At 43.1% G+C, this 23,891-nt stretch overlaps 1 protein-coding gene across 25 annotated transcripts in view; it reads left to right on the top strand.

Annotated features, from left to right (window-relative positions):
• The window catches only part of celf6 (CUGBP Elav-like family member 6), a 144,037-nt gene that overhangs the window by 73,388 nt on the left and 46,758 nt on the right, over positions 1-23,891 (top strand). For 2 of the 25 annotated variants that reach the window (XM_079666033.1, XM_079666032.1), the window contains exon 1: positions 21,766-23,888. The exons of 20 other annotated variants lie outside the window; for them this stretch is intronic. In XM_079666033.1, coding sequence (XP_079522159.1) covers positions 23,745-23,888 — 144 coding nt within the window. In that variant the 5' untranslated portion in view covers positions 21,766-23,744. Of the gene's footprint in view, positions 1-16,665; positions 18,333-21,765; positions 23,889-23,891 lie in introns of those variants that run through there. 3 more of the 25 variants (XM_079666045.1, XM_079666040.1, XM_079666037.1) reach the window with 3 other exon arrangements.

Genomic DNA, 23,891 nt, shown 5'->3' with positions numbered 1-23,891 from the left:
TGTTTCATTAAAGCTCGGCTCTGTGTGTGTGTGGAACGAGCCATTTTGTGCGTGCGAGCGAGAGAGAGAGCGCACCGGTACCGGAGATCGTTGTTGTTAGCTTCTGGTGCTAGCGAGCTACGCTAACGGCTATAAGGAGCTTTTTCAACAACAAGGTGGAGGAGAGCCCTCTCCTGTCAGACTGAGAGACTCAGTGAGCTAAAGGACTCTCTCAGTGTTATCTCAGTGGGTCTCAAACGTTTTGGTCACCATTAATGTAAACAATTATTTCCGAGGCATACATTTATACGATCATTATAGTTATAAAAAAATAAGAGAATAAATGAAAAACAGGTATGACATACTGTATGAAAGTAAAACAAGAATAACGTTTAAAAGGGTGATTTGTAAAATATCCATAAAGAAAAAGTAAATCTGTTTACAGTTCTGTTTCAAATGGGTGTTGAGAGATGTATCCATAGATCTCTTCATTTTGCTCTCAAAGTGCACCAGATTGATGCTTTTAACTCCAATATTTAAAAATTAATCTTCCCGGACAAGATTGCCCCCGGACCCCCCTATGTGAGGTCCACACACCATCTATAAAAATAGCACTTGACCCCTGCTTACACCTATATGCCGTGAGCTGATTATCGAGCCTTCATTGTAACAGTCGCGGGTACGTTGTGTATTTGCGTGGGGATTGTTGCAATAGAAAATTCCACTGTAGCGACCAGTACATTAATGGGAAACCCTAAATGTTTGAGCACCCTCTATGAAACGTCAAGCTACCCCACAGCACCCCCAAAATAAATCTCCGCCACTGAGCCTGACTATTTCTGTTGGGGGGGCCCAACTTTTTTTTTTCTCCAAAGGGGGGGCCTGGCAGAAAAAGTTTGAGAACAACTGTATTACAGTAATGTGCATATTAGACATTGGACAGTGTGGACAAAAAAAATTGAAGGAAGATGTCACAACTTCATACAACTTTTTTCTCTTTACTTCAATAAACATCAAGGTTGAGAAAACATACACATTTTTTATTTTCCTCTTATTTATGTCAGTTTAAATCGAGGAATCAATTAGTTGTGAGCATGTCTTCGGGTTACTGAAATCATTATTCACGCGAAAATTGGTCACATAAGGATGCAGACGCTTGTTCTCTAAGCTACTCACAGCACAGTCAGTAGCTCTGATACAAAGGACAACTTTATTAGCAATAGAACAAGTTGTGTGGAGTTGCTGTTGTATAAAAGGAAGTGAAAGTGATGGATGACATGTGCTGCAATGCACGCCTGAAACTCTACCTTCAAAAGCCAAATATTTGTTTGGTTTTAATCTCCTTGCAGTCTGATGGGTTGACACATGACAGTTTAGAGTGTTTGAAAAAGTCAACTTCTTTCTTTACAGTTGACAATTTTGTTTATTTTTTTCTGCTTCTGGCATCTGAATTGTCCTTATGTGGAAACAAACATCCATCTGGAGCTCGGAGGAGACTAAAACTGACACTATATGTTATTTGCAAAGAGAACTGCAATCATAGAGAAATCGTTTTTGTTGCCACAGCCAATCCCCTTAAAGTTTCTCTCTGCCTGGTACTTTGTGTACTCCCTTCTCTCCCCTTTTTCTCTCCTTTTCCTTTATTATTTTACTTTCGACATACCTCATTTTTTCTCTCTCTTTCTCTCTGTCACCTCATTTTATTCTTGTCGCCTTTGTCACTTTTCCCTTCTCTGTCTTGGTGTTCTTTTGTTTTGTTGTCACATCTTCTCTCTGCAGCGTTTTTTTGTCATTTCTTTCTTGGTTCTTGTGTTTTTGCACACCGTCACAGACACATGTGCACACACACACACACACACACACACACACACACACACACACACACACACACACACACACACACACACACACACACACACACACACACACACACACACACACACACACACACACACACACACACACACACACACACACACACACACACACACACACACACACACACACACACACACACACACAGCAAATAAATCCTCTCTCTCTCTGAAGTCCCTAAAGTCAGAGAGAGAATATGATTTTCAAATTCCACAAAAAAAGTTGCTTGCACATTATATTCACAGTGCATTATTTCTCTTTGAAAATAACACTCGCCCACATAGCCCAGGGCGGAAAGCTCGCACATCAAACTTTCCAAGGATTCATCTGAGGTTTAGACACAGTATTTAGGCAGAGGTGTACATAATATGTGGCTCTGGTGGCTCTGTGAAGGGAGGCTGATACATGCTGAGGAAAGAAATGTATCCTAAGAGCTTTGTCTAATCCTTATGTCGGTATAGATATTGTTTTTTTTTTGGAGCCCTTTGGTTTGATAGCCCCCGCTGAATGCTAACGATGACTCAGCAATGGGTAATTCAGGGTGTATAATTTCCATTTGGCCACTCATTTAGAAAGTGTAAAGAGACATTTGTCCCAACGCAAGGTATAAGGTACAAGGTGTGATCACACTGCCATGCCTCTAAATAAACTATTTCAATAATTCCTTTGTTTTTGTCACATAGCAACACACGGTATTCGTATTTGTGTCCAATGCTGAATCAAAAAACTGCATGTGCTGAGTGACAAACCTTGCTGTGATGCTTCCTTGTCTGGCGCTTGTATTGTCCGTGTTTCTGGGAACACTGTGGATCGGCAAATTGGATAGAATCTCATCAGGCGTAAATAATGGCAGCTATCTGTAAATAGCGTTGGAGCAGGGGAGCAACAGATGCTGCTCCTGGTGAAGGAGAAAAGCCGGCTCTCCTCCACTGAGCCTGCTCCCTGCATGCTGCCACTCACGTATTTACACTGATCTATATTAATTCCTTGGAAAAAAAGAGATGAATAAGGAAGTTGATTAAGGAAATGAAAATCTATTATGCTGAGCCCAAGCTCAATGTGTTCCAGTCTGTTTCACACTCTGGGATTTTTAAACCTTAATGGCTATCCAGTTAGTCACAGATCAGCGAAGCAAAGCTGGGTTACAATGTTTATTTATCCATCTACTTATTCTTTTTTAAACATTTAACCCATCTCCCTCGAGACGTTTGCAGGCTTATCAGCTCCTGGCTGAAAAAATTAAAAAGTAATATCCCAACTTTTGTCGATAAACAACTCTCTGAGAGACTACCCTATCTCCAATGCTGCATGAGTACAGTAAACACAAACTGAGCTACAGTAGTTTGATGAAATGTACCTGGCATTCATCAATAGCATTCCCGGGTCCACCGAGGCTTGTATCCTCACATTGATTTCTGGTTCACCCCAGCCAAGGTCCAAATGCAATTTAAGTGTTGTGTGGGGACACATTTCTAGCATAGAACTTGACACGGGTTGGTCAATAGCCCCAGGCAGTGAATGAGCTCTCAAGTGGTATACAGCAACAGCGAGACGTATTTCCTCTTCCAGCTCACCTCACGCCTCCTCGTCAAATTAAACGATAGAAGCTGGGGGGATATCTGCAGGGCTACAGCATGCTCACCCTTCCATCTCCAAGAGGACAAGGCAGGCCGACGACAAATACCGCCGCTCACACATGCAGGGAATAACAACACTTCAATTATTCCATTTAAAATGGCATCAGCTCTCGACCCTCTACTTCAGGAAATTAAATTTCAAAATGGACCACAGTTACGGCAGCAAAACAAAGGTGCATGATGATTAAGGGAGGGGTTTTAATAATGCCTGATATTCAACACCGCTCTGCAGAATATGGGAAATGGATGTAACAATTTCCAGGTCTTCAAAGGTTAGTGATTTGAAGAAAAAACTGGGAAAGTATTTTGGGGGCGAACTTTTTCACTGATGATATCTTGCGTATTTATTGGAGTTTCTGAGCCAGTGCCACGTCCTAATATCTTCTGATGTTTTGTTGTTGTGCATGAGTACAGGCGAGATAGTGTGGAGTGATATTGCTGGTATTACAGCCGAATTGTCACAACAGCTTACAAGGATATTGGCCGCTGACACTAATACCAAATACATCCCAACATGAGTCGCTATTAACATATGCTGTTCTGAAAAGTAGCACAAAGCACATAGACATGTTAAAAATGACACATCCTTTGTTTAAGTGTGTAGACACGCACAAAGGCCGTCACCAGCCTCAGCATCCAACCCCTCAGCTGGGAGAATAATTGCCCCGGGAATCTGATGGACTGTCAGGAGTAACACAAGCTTGTTTCCTCTGTTCTCCCCTCTTTTTCTACCCCCCTGAAGGGTGACACAGACAGACGCTATACGGAAGCACCTTGTGTTGGCCATGCATGGAGATAAACTGCATATTGCATTCTGTTTCAAGTGCTACAAATCTCTTGCAATCATATAATAAAAGATGTATTATTCATTGCGTCTACATGGGTAGGGGGTGAAATATGCATGCGGCGTGCGTGCTATTTCAAAAAGCCAACACCGGGCGACGTGTGATGGGTGATGAGGGAACATCACATTGTGTTTCGGGTGTCATCAAATACTCGAGAGGGGAGATTAGTAGAGTGTGGAGAGCATGGGCAGACACAAGGCCACTTCATGGCTGGCAAAATCACTGTAATATTTGGAAAGAGATGGATGCTGGTGTAAATAAGCATATATTTTCAATCTACTGCATGATGAGAATCCATTTGCGGTCCCCAGGTGTGACAAACAAAAGGTTTGAATGTGTTTGTTCCAGATCTGTCTAAATGGTTTTACTTTATTTCCCTTTGAGATAGGGTGCACGGGGAGTGTGGGATTGGGGTGCTGGGGGTGCCAACCCAGTAATTTTCGCTGCCTACACACGGCAGAGAGTATAATTGCAGACCTTAAAAATACCCATTCTGCTCTGGCACGTGTGGAAGCTGGAGGGGGAGAGGCGGGAAATGTTGGTAATGTGTGTACACGAACATTTGGTGTGTGTGTGTCAGTGTGTGATAAGCATGGTTGCACATTAGAATGAGATGTTTGTAACACATATGCATGAAAACTCCCTTACATTAGTATTTTTTAGAGGAATAGTGAGAAAAAATGCCTCCATTGTTTCATTCCAAGAAACCTCATCATGGCAGAGTATATTTATGAGGTAGCGTAAAATGCACTATATTTTTGGGAACATATTCTATTTTATGTTGGTGATTTCCAAGTGTTTTTCTATTGGCCTGGGGGCCTGTGTGAATGAGTAATAGACAGAGTAATGGCTTCATCCTCGCCCGGCTAAATTTGTTTTTCGTCCTCCTGCCTTGCAAATACAAAAAACTGCCAAAAAATGATAAATAACAGCCACCCAATTACTCCGGCATAACCGTATTCAGGAATTTATGTTTACATTATCAAGATGTACCAGTGCTCTGCATGACAACACCTTGCCACAGAAACAAATGGCATTTACATTTCCTCTGGGTGGTAGTTATGTGCAGGTTCCTATTCATTTAGCCAGTTTGCCTCCTGAAGTAATGGGAGGCCCTGACCTAGAGCCTCTCTGTCAGCCCATTAGTGAGCGTGGAGAGCATTGCGTTGGCGCCTCTGCTGTTCTGCCACTCACAAATACCCACTAGAATCAACACAAACAATCCCAGAACACTGCCCCTTCTGCTCACACACACAAACACACACACGGGCAGGCAAGATGAAGCTCGGGCATTGATTTTATAATGATGCCCTGGCTGCTTCGAGCCATACAGGAATTGAAGCTGGCTGAGCCGAGCTCTTGGTGTGTGGAGAGTTTTTTGGATAGCAGCCTTGCTGGTTTGCTGGGACTAGTCCGGTGGAGAGGCTAGGCTACAGACGTGTTCATTCAGTGGATCCAGAGCATGTAGAACATGGAGAGGCAGCCGTGCCCAACTTTACAGAAGCACCCGGAGCCAAGCGTCCCTCCTCAGCACACACAGACCTGCAACTGCCAATCAAAGCAGCCTCAGGCGCTGCCACTGCCTTGTGCGCATAAATTAGCATGTATTTGCATACGAATCCACTCGTTTAGCAGACCCACTTGGCTCTCCCCCCAAATGGCATTTTCTCGCTCCCCCCCTCCCTCCATCTCTCACTTTCCCTCTCCTTATCCTTTCACAAGTGCCGATAAGAGCTAGAAAATAGTGTGTTAACCCCTTTTATACCAAACCTCTCTTGACACAAATTACATGTTTGCATATGCTTGTTTGTTGCCGGTTTGCAAATGAGAAAATTAACCAACAAATGAATCGAAAACAAACAAACATAGGTACAATAACATAGTTCACTTTGTACACAGTGCATTCCAGTTTATTTTTCTGAAACTGCAGTTAGTGTGTTTACTCAGAGAAGACTCTGTTGTAGGAGGAAAGCTTCTAGGTTTTCCATTACCAATATCTTTAAATGTGTTGGACTTTGAAGTCACAAAGCATTAACAAACATGGCTGCATTATTCAGTGACAACTTTAAAGCCTTGTTTTTCAGTTCTGCCTCAAAAGCACAGAGAGCAGGGGTGCATGCATACCCGTCTAAATTACAGCTTAGAAGACAAAGTCAGAGACTGGTCAGCAAGCGAGGGATACTTAAAAAGAGTATTCCAATGCAACTACGAATTACCTGTTAAAAAATGAACCCAGTAGGTATCACAACACCAACAAATGCTAAGTAAGAGAAAATAATTCTAATTGCGTGTCATTTTCATTCACAACATTCTAGGCAATTTAGTTTGGACTGAAAAAGGTTGAGAAGAGTTTGCTTACAGTAACTGTTAAAAATAGTTGATTCAAAATGAATTCATATATGTTCATGTGACATATTTTACACATTTCATTTAGTTAACTGTAGTGCAAGGTGCTGTTTGTTGTCTATGTGATTTTACAGAGATTATTTTTAACAGTCTGTTTTTGCTGAGAATAGCAAACTTCACAGGGAAACCCAGGCAACAAGCCAAGCTTCTATACAGCACGACCAAAATCTAAAGTAAGCACACGCTTTGTGGCCCAGTGTAAAACATTTGTCATGAAGTGTTGTAGTGTGTTATATTTGATGGTGCTATATCATTCTTTATTTTAAAATATTTACGAATAATGTACAATTCCGTAGTTGAGTACAGTTCCCTTTACTTATATTCCATACTGGTTACAAGAGAGGTGAGGGATACAGAGGGAGACAATGAGATGACATGAATTTTTCACCATGAACAGCCAATCATGACACCGTGCAGAAGGCCTGGCAGGGATTAATAAGTGAAGAACAGAGGGCTGCACATTGCCCTGAGCACGAGTTTTGGGGTGCAGTAATTGGCTACAATTGTGCCTTCAGAGTCAACTTCAAGCAGCCCACAAGAGCCTAATGAAGGTTTCTCTGACACTGTTGGACTTTTCTTACCCATTCTGCTTACTTTTGGCATAGTCCACAGCTCTCAACTGGTAAATTATTGAACGTGGTCTGTGGTTCCTAAAGCTGGCTACTATTTCTAAGTTGTAACTCCCAGCTATACTCCACAGGTGATTAGTTTCCATGGTTGTATTAAACAATGGATGAGTTATTCAAACATAGCGCCTCATTTATTCAAATGAAAGCTGCTTGCCAAGCACATACACTACAGTAAGTTTGTCTTACTTTCCATTTCTGTGCACATAATGCATATGCATTGATGTCTTTATTTAGCTCTGCATGCCAACAACTCGCCTACACGGCCTGCAAGAAAACGGATAGATACGACTGCCTGCGGTTTTGAATGTGTGTGAGATGTTCTTGAAAGTTACAACTGCAACATTGAAGCACAGAGCAGCGCTTCCAGGGCTTTCATTTAAACATACAAACAATGTGGTAGACAATTTGAAACAAATGGGAACCCTGAGAAAAGAGCTTAAAGGTAAAGTAATGAGAACAGTTTTTGTGTTTGGAAGCTAAATTGTGCCTACCTCTTCTACATGTACACTTCTGCCTCATAAAAATCAACCGTACCTACATTTTCAAGGTGATTTATTCTTGCACCTTCAACATGAACAACATATGCACACATTTGTGACTGTTTCAGCTGATTTATGAAGCATTAGTCACATACAGTAACGGTAAACATGTGCATTGAGTGGGAGGTGGCAGCTATTACTCACAAATACAAATTGGCATGCAAGATAACACAAGGTAAATGTGTGTTCAGGTCTGAATCTATGTGATAGGTGGCACTCTGTGGAGGTTGACGATTACCAAATACTTGTGAAGAAGCATGTGTGTGCATGCATTCATCTGTTAGGGAAATACTGAATCACAGAGACGAACATATCTGCAAACAAACATGTCTATTTTTATTTTTGATGCAAGGGACACACAAGTGTACATGTGTGCAGCACGATGAAAGTAAGGACTAGTGTGTGTGTGTTTAATGCCTGTGTGCGTGTGTTTGTGTAGGTGCGAGTGTGACAACCAAACAAATATAAGATGCACTTTCAAGTAAGCAATGTTTATTTCTTGAGGTAAAACTGGCAAATGTTATCACAGTATCTGTATTTGTCTGTGTATCTATGTGGGTTAGTTTGTGTGTTTTAATCCTGCATCCAAACAGCGGCTCACACCTCAGGGGGCTGTGCAGCCGCTCAGGGGGCCGCTCTCCCTCCTCATGCTCCCCGCTGGTCCAGCCAAGCGGCTGCGCTCCCTGTCACCATCTCCAACCTGTGTTTCTTTCCTTTCCTCATATCTAATAAGAGTCACACACACACACTCAAGGAAACACACAAACCCAAAGGGCTTAGACTGTCCTGTCTCATCCCATTTCCTCAGCGCCTTTGATCCCCAACCCTCCCAAAATATACATTGCCCCCGTTGCAGTGTTAACTTCCTGCCACGCTATTTAAGCTTCCTTGTCTGCCTGGAGCGTCCACAGCTTCGGTGCTAGCTGCTGCGGTCTCCTAATGACAGAGGTGCAAAAAGAACATGCTGGGGGGTGTCGGACAACAGGAGCAGGACAAAAGGCCCTGAGGTGGTCCACAAGATAAGGGTGGCTCATTACTGCTGGGTAAGAGTTAATGTTCACAAATGGCTCTGAAGGGCTCCTCCCCAAATGCTGCTGCTTGTTAAGAGAGCTAATGATGTCAGCGGAGGGCCCTGCTTGTTGATTAGCCTAAATGGAGGACAAATAGAAGTGCGTGAGCGTAATTAATGACTGAAGGGGAGCCTAACGAAGACGAGACTGTGGTCGTGGGTGTTCCCCGGGTTAAGCTTGTCCCCGGACAACATGGCAGGGCACCTCATCAGCTGGCCATGCTATCCCCATGCCATCCAGAGCCATGCCCTGCCATGCCATGCCACGACACCCACTCCAGCACCCAGACAGGCCAGCCTCTGTGGCCAGGCTTAATTAGCTGTCACAGCAGGTGGAGCAGGGCCCAGGGACACTGTGGTCTGCTCCCTGACAGCACAGGTCCCTGCAGAGCTCCCCAGACTGGCCGCACATGAAAAGTGTGTGTAGTGTGGCTCTGAGTGCATATGCACATTCATGTCGATCTGTCCCACAGAGCGTGTGTTTGTGGGCTTTTTGTGTGCTTTAGACATACAATGAGAAAAATACGTAACTGTGAAGGGTTTATCAGAATGAAGTGTATACATACTCCCACACAGCGAGCGGAAAATGTTTCTTTTATTGCAAATGTGGGTAGAAAAAGGTACAGTGTAGGCGTTTCAATGTATGTCTGTGTTTGGAAAAGTCTAATTACATTCAAGTGAAGTTTTGCCAGTCAGTAGAGAGAGACATTCAGCATTCTCTTTAGACTAGAACACAATGTAATGAAACAGTAATGAATACCACACAATGGAATATAATGTAATTTATATTTGTGAAATAAAGCAGTTATGAATAAAGACTACTGTAGATCCAGAGGACAATCATGTCAAAGCGCATAAGAAACAATTTAAAGAAATTGCAACACATAAAGGCAAAACTACTAAGCTACTAGCATCACTTTTTTTCAGTGTTTTTAGATTTAATGGCAAAAAAAAGCCTTGCGGCAAAGAAAAAGGTTATGATACTAATCTTCGTAAACAACACTTTTATGAGTTTCGAAGCACAACAATTCGATCACAACCAGCAAAAAAATCACATTAGGCTATAAACAAACTACACCATTGTTGCATCACATTAACATCACCACCTGTTGCAAGATGAGTTTCCCCGTTGTTGGCGTGATTACAATTAACGTTCCTAACAACTTACACAATGGTATCTACAACAAACTTGTTAGCAACCAACCTTTTTAAGACACGTGAAAGCTTTACAGAGTCATTATGTATTCACTCATACTGCCAGTGCTGCAGAACCTCTGTCTGAAACAAGAGCCCAGTCTGCTCTGATTGGTTAGCTGGTCGGCTCTGTTTTGATTGGTCAACTGCATAGAGAGGTCCCGCCCCTTAGCCTATCACGTACGATGTGTTGGCGGTCTAATCCAGGGGTTCCCAAACTTTTCAGCCCGCGACCCCCAAAATAACAGTGCCAGAGACTGACGACCCCCTGTCGACGGGGGGTGGGGTGGGGGGGGGAGGTGCTAGTGAATTAATTTCTGAAAAAAAAAAAAAAGTTTGAGAAACACTGCGCTAGTGGATTGTCAAAGGAAAAAATGTCTATGCAAAAGTTATTATTAATAATAATTTCTAAAAAAAAATATCGTTTTTTTTTAATCATTTTTTTTTTTTTTTTTTGATTTTTTTTTTGTAATCATCTCGCCACCCCCACTCGGGGACTCGACCCCCACTTTGCGAACCCCTGGTCTAGTCAATAACAGAGTGTTACATAGTGATGTCATTATGAAAGAAACAAAGGCAAGGCAAGGCAAGGCAAGGCAATTTTATTTATATAGCACCTTTCAGCACGCGACAATTCCAAGTGCTTTACAACATAAAAACAAAAGACATTTAAGAATAAATACAGCATATCACATTATGAAATGGCATTTAAAAAGGAGTCCAATGGAGGCGTGTCAGGCATGGTGTGAGTGTGTGGGAGCAAACTCTGCCTGGAGGGAACTTGAGCCTTTGCGGACCATTTACATGCACAAACACCTATAACACACTACAGGAAAGGGAAAACCCCAAATAGCATAATAGGGCCTGTTTAATAAACAAACAAAAACAAAGTGTATGTAAATGAAATGTAGTATATGCCATACTGTGGATACCCCCAGACACTAGACAGAATAGTTTAAAAAACACATTTTAGGAGCAAAGATGTTTTCTTTGGAAAGATCTGTGGTCATAAACAATCTTTCAGGCTTCCTCTCCTTCAATAGTGGCCCATTTACACACCTCCCTGCAAGCACAATACATAACTTATTCAGTTTCCCTCCAACCCCCTGCTGCGTTTGTCCCTCTTCTGTTGCTTTGTGCATGTGTATGCAGGGGAAGATGCAATGCTTTTGGAGGCTCCCTTCTGTTTGCAAAGGCCTGTGTAAGCTGCCATAATGCTTCTTTACTGATAGCTCCGCTCACACAATCCCACAGTGACACACACACACACACACACACACACACACACACACACACACACACACACACACACACACACACACACACACACACACACACACACACACACACACACACACACACACACACACACACACACACACACACACACACACACACACACACACACACACACACAATCCCACAGTGACACACACACTCCCACCCACACACACACACACACACACACACACACACACACACACACACACACACCCCCCACACACGCACACACACACACAATCCCACAGTGACACACACACACACACACACACACACACACACACACACACACACACACACACACACACACACACACACACACACACACACACACACAATCCCACAGTGACACACACACTCCCACCCACACACACACACACACACACACACACACACACACACACCCCACACACACACACACACACACACACACACACACACACACACACACACACACACACAATCTCACAGTGACACACACACACACACACACACACACACACACACACACACACACACACACACACACACACACACACACACACACACACACACACACACACACACACACACACACACACACACACACACACACACACACACACACACACACACACACACACACACACACACACACTGCAGCCCCATACACTCCCCTGCTTTAATCTATTACCATTTTTATGTGGCTCAAATATTCAGGCCGTGTTAACCAATGCATCATTATGAGGCGTATATAACTGAAAAAGCCAAAGGATTTATAGGCTTAAATAAATTATGTGATGCGATCGTGCAAGATTTATGAGTTGCAAGTTTGCAAATATTCTTTTAAATAATGATAATAAAAGAAAAATACTCTGGTGTTGTTGGAAGACGTGAGGGAATTATTCATCTGTTCCTTCAGTTAAAACCCGCCTTTACAGTAACTGCACATCAATCTCCAGCTACTCACCCTACCTTTTCTTTACAATTGTCTCACGCACATTATATGGATTGATGGGTTCATTTGTGGCATTAAAGCATCATGTTTTTTTCTTCTCTTCTTGCATAGCTAGCAATATCATTTCCCTCTATGTCATACTTGTGTTCCTTTAATCGATCTCAAATCATTTCTATTGAGCGTTCTCATCCATGGTGATGGCTAACGCAAGCAAACACAACAACGTGCACAGTGATGTATTGTGCATTGGCGATGTAATATGTTTTACACATGGTCACTATATATCACCTCTGATGTTGCGTGAGTAGGTCTATTTTGATCCCGTTTGGCAGATGGATCCAATTGTCCGGGCTGATATTGGGCTGTGACAGAAAGCAATCTAATGGCGGGCTCATTGATGATGATGAGTTCTGTTCCATTGCACTGAGATCCAGTCCAATTTCAAAAGCAAATTCAGCCATTCATCTTCCAAATAATTGTGGCACTTTATCAATTGCTCCCAGTCTTTTATCTATCACTTCGATTGATGTGATCATTTTCACAAACAGCCTTCTGTGCTAACGGCGTGTTGGCGCACACTTGCAGGGCTGTGTGTGTGTGTGTGTGTGTGTGTGTGTGTGTGTGTGTGTGTGTGTATGTGTGTATGTGTGTGTGTGTGTGTGTGTGTGTGTGTGTGTGTGTGTGTGTGTGTGTGTGTGTGTGTGTGTGTGTGTGTGTGTGTGTGTGTGTGTTTGAGCATGTGTCTAAAGGCATCTCTGCAAGAGTTTGCCGGCATGTGAAATAGTGTGTGCATGTATGTGTGTGTCTCCATGTGCTTACTTATCCACATGCTTGCATTCGTTTGTGTAATAAACAGTCTTCTATTGCTCATTACAAAAACACATCTTCTGTTCCATAAGAATTATCATTTTATTTCAGTGTTTGTTCTGCTGTGTGTATTTATGGCACCATTTAACTGTGATGTTTGCTTGATGGGCATCTTCTTTCTCGTGTCTTCCATTACTACCAGCAGCTGGTAAGTGTGTGTTAACGGCTTTATTGTTCCGTTGTGTGTTCATGATGTGATAGTTAAATGTAACACATGATCAGCAGCCTGTGTGTGTGTGTGTGTGTGTGTGTGTGTGTGTGTGTGTGTGTGTGTGTGTGTGTGTGTGTGTGTGTGTGTGTGTGTGTGTATGTATGTGAGATTATATCTTAAACCAAAGTCAGTCATTCCCAAATACCCCAAATGTTCATACGCTAAGATGTTACAAGATGTGTATCCAATCAAGGGAGATATCCGGAACTGAGAGGATATGGAGAAAAAACTGTATTGAAGAAAAATATTCTCTAAAAAACAAATCATTTCTCAAATCAAAACCAAACTGAGAGCATTTAGTAAAAACAAAGAAACAAATATAAGTACTCTGAGACAGCTTGATGTTTCTATAATGCGAGATTGTGGTGGTAAAAACAAGTGTGTTGTTGCCTTCAAATGTGCGTGTATACAAACCATTACTCGTTACTAAAAGCTGAGGCGTGTGAGTGTTGTTGCATTTCACTCTTTGAAATATCATGTATTGGTGAAACTCTAAAACAAATCTAAAAACATAACCCCTGACTAGTAATTCAAATGTGAAACTTTACTCGCTACGGACAGATGAAGAACTCTATTCTCAAAATGTAAACAACAAAAAGAGGCACAAACGAGTGTCAACACTGTGCTGTTTAATTCATCTGCCTCTGGCTACATTACAAAAACGGTGTGGAATGTTCTTTGTAAACAATTAAGTTTTATTTATATCCACCACTTTTCAGAATCGGTTGATAATATTTATCCTAAAGGCCAAACAAACACTTTAAAAATGCATGATTTACTGCATATAACACTTTGAAATATGCATTTGTAATCATGGCTGTCCTTTTGTTTTCTCTGGAGCAATGCTACCTTGTAAATAAGCAAAACTGGAAATGTAGCAGATCAAATAGCCACACAAAAAACGTTCTCAATTGAAACGGACCTTCCAGGGAAATATTAAACAGTTTATTAAACACGGTACAATGTGGCTGTGGCTGTACAATGAGGCTTTGGCTCAGTGGGGAGTGTGCTGCACTTCAAATCAGGGGGGCACATGTTCAAACCCCACTGCAGTCAGCATGCCTATGTGTCCCTGGGCAAGACACTTCACCCCAAATTGCTCCTGTGGGGATTGTCCACAGTATTGAGTATGTAAGTCACTTTAGATAAAACCGTCTAACATGTAATGTAATGTAACAATCCCGCCATGGATTTGTAAGCATTATGATAATTAAATAAATACACTTTGTATATAAATATATAAATACCATTGCCTCTAGGCTCCATACTGGGCCCCTTATCCATGTTGCCAGTTTGTTTTATGCCTCTCTGTGATCCTGTGCCTTTTTGGAGACCATTTTGACATGTCTGTTAGTATTTATGTGTGCTCTGGGTCTTTTGTGCTCAATTGTTGGATGTTGTCATTGGCCATAGTAGAGCGAGCCCCGCTCCATTCTCCCTCTCTCTCTGTGCTCTGTGATTGCTCAGCGCTGACTCCTCTCATCAGCATTGTGCTGCGTTCAGGCACAGACCCGGCCCGGCAGGTATATGAGGGGAGCAGAGCAGGATATACACTCATAAATCCGACAGATGCATGGTGTGTCATTACCTTCCACTTATTATTATTCTCTCACTTATTTTGTCATACCGTGAGCCACTTTGGCTGTTTTCCCGGCCCGGCTCAGAAACATTTGTTCTGTGGCCTTGCAGAGTGATAGATGCTGCTGAGGAGGCATCGGGTTATTGATGCGATTCATTTGTGTCCGCTGGGCTTGAACCTTGTGTGTTGGATGTTTGCATTGGAATTGTTTATTCTATTTCAAACTTGTTTTTATCTTTTTTGCCTTTGCAAAGATCCTTGAAACAGTACATATACTCATACTCCGGAAATATAAGGAGATATTCTCCATTGTTGACCTGCCAACTATAGCCAGTCAGCCGGTTTTGTTGTTACATGAAGTTGCATTAGAGCAGTGGTTCCCAACCTTTTTTCCCAAGAGCCCCCCCAAATAACTACTGTTGGAAGTTGCGCCCCCCCCCCCCCCCACACACACACACAGGGGGGGGGGCAATGACTATGTTTTAAAAATGCGCTTATCCAGAAAAGCCCGGTTTGGAAACTTTACGGTCAGAAGAAACATTTCTATTAAAGAAAGAATTATACATTTCTGTCTTTTTATGGCTTTATCTTGCCTTTACTTGAATTGTTATTCAAATTAATTAATCAATTATTTTTTATATTTTATTGTAATGTAGAGACAAGGCTTTTAGTGACAATAATGTATTGCTTTACAATTATATGTAAAAAAAATAAAAATAAATTGACGAAAAGTCTAAATATGATATTCGGCCTCAAATCATCTGAGGCCTGGCGCCCCCCCTGCGATCTTTGGCTCCCCCCAGGTTGGGAACCACTGCATTAGAGGATGGTGAATTCATATAAGAAATGTGCTCTATATTCTTCTGCAATGATGGTGTCCTTCAGCTTTCAGTAAAGTTCTCCAAACTATGTCTCATTACAGAGCTTATATAATAAAGCTGTACAAATACGGCCATTGTTAATAATAGAGAGCGATGTTTTCAAAACATATGGGATACTTCTCCTGCCAGTGTTCAATAACATGTTTGGTATCTATAGAAAAGAGAAATGACAGGCTTTCAATTCCAGTACCAATGCTTCACAACAACATCCCTGTATAGCGAACATTATGAAAAGATAGACATGCATTGGTTTATTATTAATACTTGAGTATTGCACAATTGATCAAACTCACAAAGTCTCCAGCTTTATGCTTACTTTAGAGTGACAAATGCATACTTTCCAACATTTAGAGGAATTCATTCACAGTGGCATCCAATTCTAGATTCCAGTTTTATACCTGTGAAATAATCACTGCCTCTGCTCCTTGCCTTTTCAGTATGTTAAGACTGAAGAAAACCAAAATAGTACAAGAGGCTGTTACATCACCGCATGAGAAATTCAAAAAGCAGACGTCAGAGAAAAGTACCTCTGCCTTCGTCTTCCCTGAGCCTCTTAGATCCATTATTTCTCACTTTTCACTTTTACTGCCTTACATTTGCTTGCCGCACCTTTCCCCTTCCTTTCTCCTCCACACTTCTTTCACTCTTCTCCTATTCAAATGCAGAAATAACACACACACACACACACACACACACACACACACACACACACACACACACACACACACACACACACACACACACACACACACACACACACACACACACACACACACACACACACACACACACACACACACACACACACACACACACACACACACACCATGTATACAACACTTCAGGGGACATTACATTGACTTACATTCACTTCCTGGAGACTTATCCTAACCTTAACCATAACCAACACATGCCTAACCCTTACCCTAACCCTAATCCTAAACCTAACCAAGTCTTCACCCTAAAATTAATGATTCCCCTCATGGGGACCTCCAATTTGTCAGTCCCCACACGTGACTGTGTAAACAGATTTAGGTCCCCACAAGTATAGTAATGCTAGGCCACACACACACACACACACACACACACACACACACACACACACACACACACACACACACACACACACACACACACACACACACACACACACACACACACACACACACACACACACACACACACACACACACACACACACACACACACACACACACACACACACACACACACACACACACACGTCCCTATGGCCCAGAGATGGAGAGAGGGGAGGGAGCAGCAGTCACCCCACAAGACCAGACCTCATAAAACTCCCTGTCACTTTGACTAATTTGTTAGTCTTGTCTCACTATGTCAAATTGGCCCCCCCCCCTCCCCCTCTTCCCCCCGATGCACCTATACCCTGACTCCCCCTGTCCTTCTTTCCACACCCCCCACCCTTCATATTCATGGGAAGAGGAGGGAGGGGGATAGGGTGGAAAAATAATGCAATAAATGTAATAGGTAATGCTCGCAGTGATCTACGCAGCAATCCATCTACAGTCAGAGGAAGAACAGAGGCTTTATCGAGCAGAGGATAACATGATGGCTCGATTTCTCATCCACTCTGCCACTGTCCCACCTCGAACGGAGGCCTGCTGGGCACCGGGACAAAGATGAAAATAGAAAGTCCAAGACTAGATTTGGACTAGGTCGAGCAGGGTGCGGCGGTATGGATCGCTTCAGTTGCTCTCTTCCACTCTCAGAGGACCGGGAGAGCCAATACCGGAATCACAGCGATAAATTAAAAGCCCCAAACCCGCCTCCAGGGGGAATCAATTGCCAGGTAATTATGGAGAGATTACAAAGACAAAAACGAAAACACAGAGACGTTCCCCTATGACGCTGCAGCATCACACCAGGGGAAACTGTTAGCTGGTGACAAGCAACATTTTTCTGCTCCCATTCCCAAACCGACCCCAAGTACATTTTCTTTAAATAGGAAGTCGGGCTCAGAGTTAAATATAGGCAGCATTTCACCAGCAGCCACCCTCTGTTGAGCTGTCAGCGCCCCTTCTCCCTCTTCCTCGCAATGAGGCAGACACAGCCTTCCTTCATGTGTTTTCCGAAGGGAGACAGGCAGTGTGTGATCACTCCAGCTTCAACCCGTCTCTTCCAACACACACTCCACCTCTCATGACTCGCTGGCCTCACAGGGAGGCTGCTGTGAACCCGCACACCAATTTGAGAGAAAGACTCGTTCCCGCTGCGCTGGCCCTGTTTCTCTTCCACACCGAGACGAGGGGCAGGATGTCCTGACGTGTGAGCGATGGGTGATGGAAGAAGTAATTTGGGCTGGTACAGTACAGGCTGTGCAAGATCTGGGAGCTTGTTTGCCTCTGAGATTGACCTGCAGAGATGGTAGTACATCAAAAATGCTCTTGTTGTTTTTCTATTACCTGAATATTTCCAGTATAAAAAATGATTTTAAAGTTTTATTTTATAAAGGGATTTGTCTCTCTGTTGGCATTTGAAATGTTCCATTGTCAGTGCTGATGCAAAACAGGCTTGAAAAACCAATGTACCTCAAATAAAAACATTTAAACCAATTACAAGCATCACGATCGATGACACTTTAAAACACATATTGACAGAAATGTCAATTCCATTCAATAAAGCAGAAGATTCCCCTTGATTCCCTAAAGCTCCAAGGCACTGGTAATAATGGCAGAGGTCAGGGCACTTATACTGGCTTTGTAATGGTCAAAGGTTAGGGTCTTAGCGTCCTTATATCTGCATTTGGAACGAGGCTTCTCGATCTCAGCCATCGCCACCGGCTCTAAGTCGGCTCTCCAAGAAAGCCAGCCTGCGTTTAACATCTGTAATTGAGCTTAAAAGGCTGTAAATGGCATCAACAGCTCCAATGACTTCACTGACGGGGAAACGGCAGAAAAATAATGAGAGGCATGAAACAATGGATGGCTGATCAAGAGAATGCTACCAACTGACTTGACAAGATGACAGAAAGAACAGATTAGCCATATTATTTTCTATAACGTTATTTTACTGTCAAAAGGTGTGAATAACAGAATACAATTACATACATGTGTTCAGTTAGCTTTAATAAGAAATCTTATGGAACTTTCTCAATATATTAAGATACTACTCATGGCATGAGTCCTCACCAATCCCTGGGTCACAGTGGGCAAAAGCAGCATGTAGCATTGCATCCATCACAGGTTTTTGCAAATGTAGTTCTGTACTCTATGTTTCAATGCATTTCAAATTGCAGCACAGCTTGATCTTGTCTGGTGAACAGCATGATATGTTGGAGCACACACATGGGAGAAACTGTTTTAGTTACTTTTGACAGTGGCATGTCAGGAAACAAGTTATTTGTTTTGGAAGTCGAAAAATAACTTTTCTCTTGGGGGATGTCATGTAAACAGGATTATTTTGGGAAATTGTGAGTTTATGTGGGGCGCAAACAGGGTAATGCTCAATCACAGTTTTGGCAGAAGTGGCTTTGTTTGTTGCATGGAGATGTAGCCAACACTAGATGAGTCTAACTTTATGAATTTCCTCACTAGAACAAACTAAAGGCACCCAGAATGACAATGGGCCACTTGCAAAGTACACAATGCATTATCACAGATGCAAAACAATAAATAAAACTGTTAGTGTTATAAAATGTTACGCTTGTGTTTAAACTGACACAAGGTACTTGGACATGTTTATGTCCTGCCAGCTTCAGGCGAGAACATTTTGAAAGCGGGTTAGTGGATCACATTAAACCGTAGGATAACAGAATGAGCTTGTATGCGATGGAGGAACTTGCCAATGACATATGACATTTACTGCACATGTAACCTTCTTTGTGTTTAGCTCAGTGCTCATTTGACCAAATATCTACCCAGAAGACATCAGAATTATCCAACTTAATAATACAAGTTCTTAATCACCCAAAACGTATTAAAGTATTTTTACATCATTATTTCTATTAATCATACTTGAGGATGACGCTAAAATAAAAAACGTTCTGATCTAGATATGATGAGAAGATGAGGAAACAGCTAATAATTGACATGCAGCTAGAAAAAAAATAACGGTACTCAGATTTTAGAATTATGATTTTCCCACAGGTGGTATTTATTTTGTCCAATCAAACTTTTGAACACAAAACACTTGGGCTTAACATCAGCTATTGCCAGTCGTCTAAAAATATAAAAGTAAAAGCTACAGCCAAAGTACAGCTACTTGTGTCAAAGTTCTTGGAGACATTTTTTCTGGCAAAGCATTTCCTCTTGCTTGCTTTGTGAGCAGTGGTTTTCACAGAACATGGTCAAAGGCCAGGGGTGTCTTTCTCTCTCTTTCTCTACACTGTTATCAATCAAACTGACCCAAAGAAAGATGGACTCAAATGCACACACAACATACGTACACTCTGAAACTAACACACACACACACACACACACACACACACACACACACACACACACACACACACACACACACACACACACACACACACACACACACACACACACACACACACACACACACACACACACACACACACACACACACACACACACACACACACACACACACACACACACACACACACAGACCTTTACTGGAAAATGTAAGCAAGTTCCTCTCTTCCACACGGTTGGCCTTCGACCCGCCAATGACTTTTATTCATCATTACAGAATGAAAAGTATAGATTTGCCTCGAGAGATTAGAGCCAAGAAAAATGAATGTATAGACATGAAGGGAAATAGAGCATGAAGGAAGGGGAAATATGGACGGTGAAAGAAAGACAAAGACAGAAAAAAGGATGAGGAGAAAGAGAGATGGCCCTTCTAAGTGCAGCAGCACACAGGCACAGAGCTGTGAGTTCCCAGGCAAGACAGCATGAGCTGCCTATTTGTCAGCATTGATCAACCCATTAAGGGGCTGTGGTGGGAAGCATATTGGTTTTGGAGGCCAAAGGGGCAGAGAGACAAAGATAAAGCAAGACGGGGGGATGTTGAACTCCTTTCAGCCTCAGCAGCCACAGGGCTATAGGATAAAAAAACCTGTAGTGCTTCTCTCCAATGTATGCAGTTCATTGTGCGATGCCCAATGGGAAGGTTGTCATTTTTCTTACAACATCTGTTGAGGCAAGCTTCCTGCCGCTGCAATGCTAAAAGGAACTAGCTAGCTTCTCCCTCAGCGTGTAACTGTCCTCGTTCTTCATGTGTGTGTTTTTAAGTGTGTAGGCAAAGGGTGGGTGGTGGTGTGGGGGGGGAGTGGGTCCTGGCCCTAGGGGAACGCAGGCTGCCTCTTCGCCCAGCCTCTGATGAATTCGTATAATTAACTCTGCCTTGATCTGTTGGCTAATCCTGCACTCAGTAATAAGGGATTAAAATGTCACCTAAGCCACCTGCTGTTATTGAGCCCCTAGACTTTTTGTGCATATATGTGTGTGTGTGTGTGTGTGTGTGTGTGTGTGTGTATGTGTGTGTGTGTGTGTGTGTGTGTGTGTGTGTGTGTGTCAGTGTGTGTGTGTGTGTGTGTGTGTGTGTGTGTGTGTGTGTGTGTGTGTGTGTGTGTGTGTGTGTGTGTGTGTGTGTGTGTGTGTGTGTGTGTGGGTGTGTGTGTGTGTGTGTGTGTGTGTGTGTGTGTGTGTGTGTGTGTGTGACAGTGAGAGAGAGAGCGAGAGAAAGTGACGATATATGTCAACTTCAATATTTCTGTGCAGTAGGCGTGTGTGTGTGTGTGTGTGTGTGTGTGTGTGTGTGTGTGTGTGTGTGTGTGTGTGTGTGTGTGTGTGTGTGTGTGTGTGTGTGTGTGTGTGACAGTGAGAGAGAGAGCGAGAGAAAGTGACGATATATGTCAACTTCAATATTTCTGTGCAGTAGGCGTGTGTGTGTGTGTGCTGAAACATTTCCTCCGTTTGCACAAGAACGTGTACGTAGAGGACACTATAAAGTAGTTGAAAGAAGCAGACCTCTTAATTCCTGCCATTTGCATGTGAGCGCTCCTCACTTCCTCATAGTTTGGCATGGCGCTGAACTCCATAATTTGGCAGGAAGATGGAGCAGACGTTTCAGCAGACTCGCTCTGAAAACTCATTGTCACAGTCACTAAAAAGGGACATGAAAGTGGGACATGCTGGAAGGTGGGAGTTAAGAAATCTTTTTTTTTTCTTCTACCCTCTCACTATGACCTCCTTGGACCAAGTGAAAGTAAAAAAAAGAAGAAAGAAAGGAGTGCCGATTGGTTGGCTAACAGCCCACAGACCAGCGGCCAGCTTGCCTTGCTTTGCCTGCCTGCCGGCCACCTCCGCTCGGTTGCCTAGCAACCCCAAGTGTACTTTTGGGTCGTCTAATGACTCTCGTTGGTGCAGTGGCTCAGGGGCTACTAATGAAGCCTCCTGACCAATCGCTGCCGTTTAAGACCTGGAAGCCTACTGATCACTGGACAGGGATTTGGGGACCTCAGGCTACTCTAAACTTCTTATGCGAGACAAATTCTGCCCCGTCCTGAGACACACTCACACACACTTACAAAATGTACCAACTGACCTTAATTCTCTCACACGCACACTCACATACAGTATCAATGCTTCACCCTATCTGAACCTTAGCTCAGGTTCACTTTCTAACATAATTAGTGCAATATTGAACCAGCCAGAAATAGAACATCCCCCTGTCTGGCTGATTAAGGCCATACAAACTTTCTAATAATGATTAAGATAAGTGCCCCCCTTCAACCTTTCATTGAAACTGTAAACACAAACAAACATGACCCTATGTCAATTTCATTTTTAAGAGCTTCATCAAGCCGGCTCTTTCCCCCTGAGAACGTAAGGAAAATGAGTTATGACAGATCATGTCGCTTTTGCATGTTAGTATATGCAAAGTCGAACACTATCAACCTCTTCCACCTTTGGACACGTCGGTTTGTATGTACGCATGTCTGTTTGCATTGGTGTGAATGTCTGTGTGTGCAGCTTCATTCGCTTGTCTTTGTGATACGTCCATCATCTCTCTTAGCTTTGTTCCAGGGTCACAGCTTTTTTCTAGACGCGTACATTACGTCCCCGGGGTGTCACCATGTATACGCGTGTCTTTACACGTCCAAAGTCTTAGGTCTATATTTGGCCCCGGTCAACTGCTGGCAAGTGCTGTGTTGCCTGGGGGCCCAACAGCCACTGTGCTGCCCGAGCTGACAGATCTGAGGGGGCAGGACCGTGTGCCATTCACTGGCGTTCACATGTTGGACCTGTCTGCATGGCCTAGTTAGAAAGATGGGCTTGCTGCTGACTGAAGACAGAAAACACCATGCCAGAAATAAAACAAAAAGCCAAATACGAAATGCGTGGGAAGCCTCAATAAGCAAAGGTCTTCGAGGGTGGCTCTTAACACCTACCTTTCCAAAAACGAAAGAGAGGATGTTATTGTTGTTTCAGTGAAGGCACTGGGTCGAGTGTTTTTTCCTGCTTTTATATTCAAACTCCAGGGAGTGAGAGTAAAAAGTAGGCTGTAGACATGGGAGCAAAGAGAGCCAGGGGAGTTTTTATTCACGCCATGCAGTTTTTAAAAAGGCTTTTTTATGTTAGCTTTGCAACGTTTGCTTTCACCTCACTATAAAATGGTTCTTCAAAGGTTGTTTATCGATTCCCTACTGTTAACCTTTCACAAGCTGTTTCACAGATTCGCTGTGCAGTCACTCTCAATCGCTTCCAGGAGGAGCAGGCTGGAGCAGGGAGGGGTTGGCTGTCCAGACCACTGGCGCGTTGGTCCGGAGTCGCAACAGGGCTTCTGGGTAGAGAGGAGGAAGGGATGGCGGCAGGGAGAGAGGGATCACTTAGGGTCAGGGATGAGCAGGATATAGCTGGTGACTGGGAGTCTGGAGCCAGGAGGGGACGAGCAAGGGCCAGCCAGAAAGGACCTCTCCCTGTGGGGCAGGGAGTGGCTGATGTAATGGTA

This window comes from Notothenia rossii (genome assembly GCF_949606895.1).
Source record: "Notothenia rossii genome assembly, chromosome: 2".
Lineage (NCBI taxonomy): Eukaryota > Metazoa > Chordata > Actinopteri > Perciformes > Nototheniidae > Notothenia > Notothenia rossii.
This window is presented reverse-complemented; position numbering and strand designations above follow the sequence as displayed.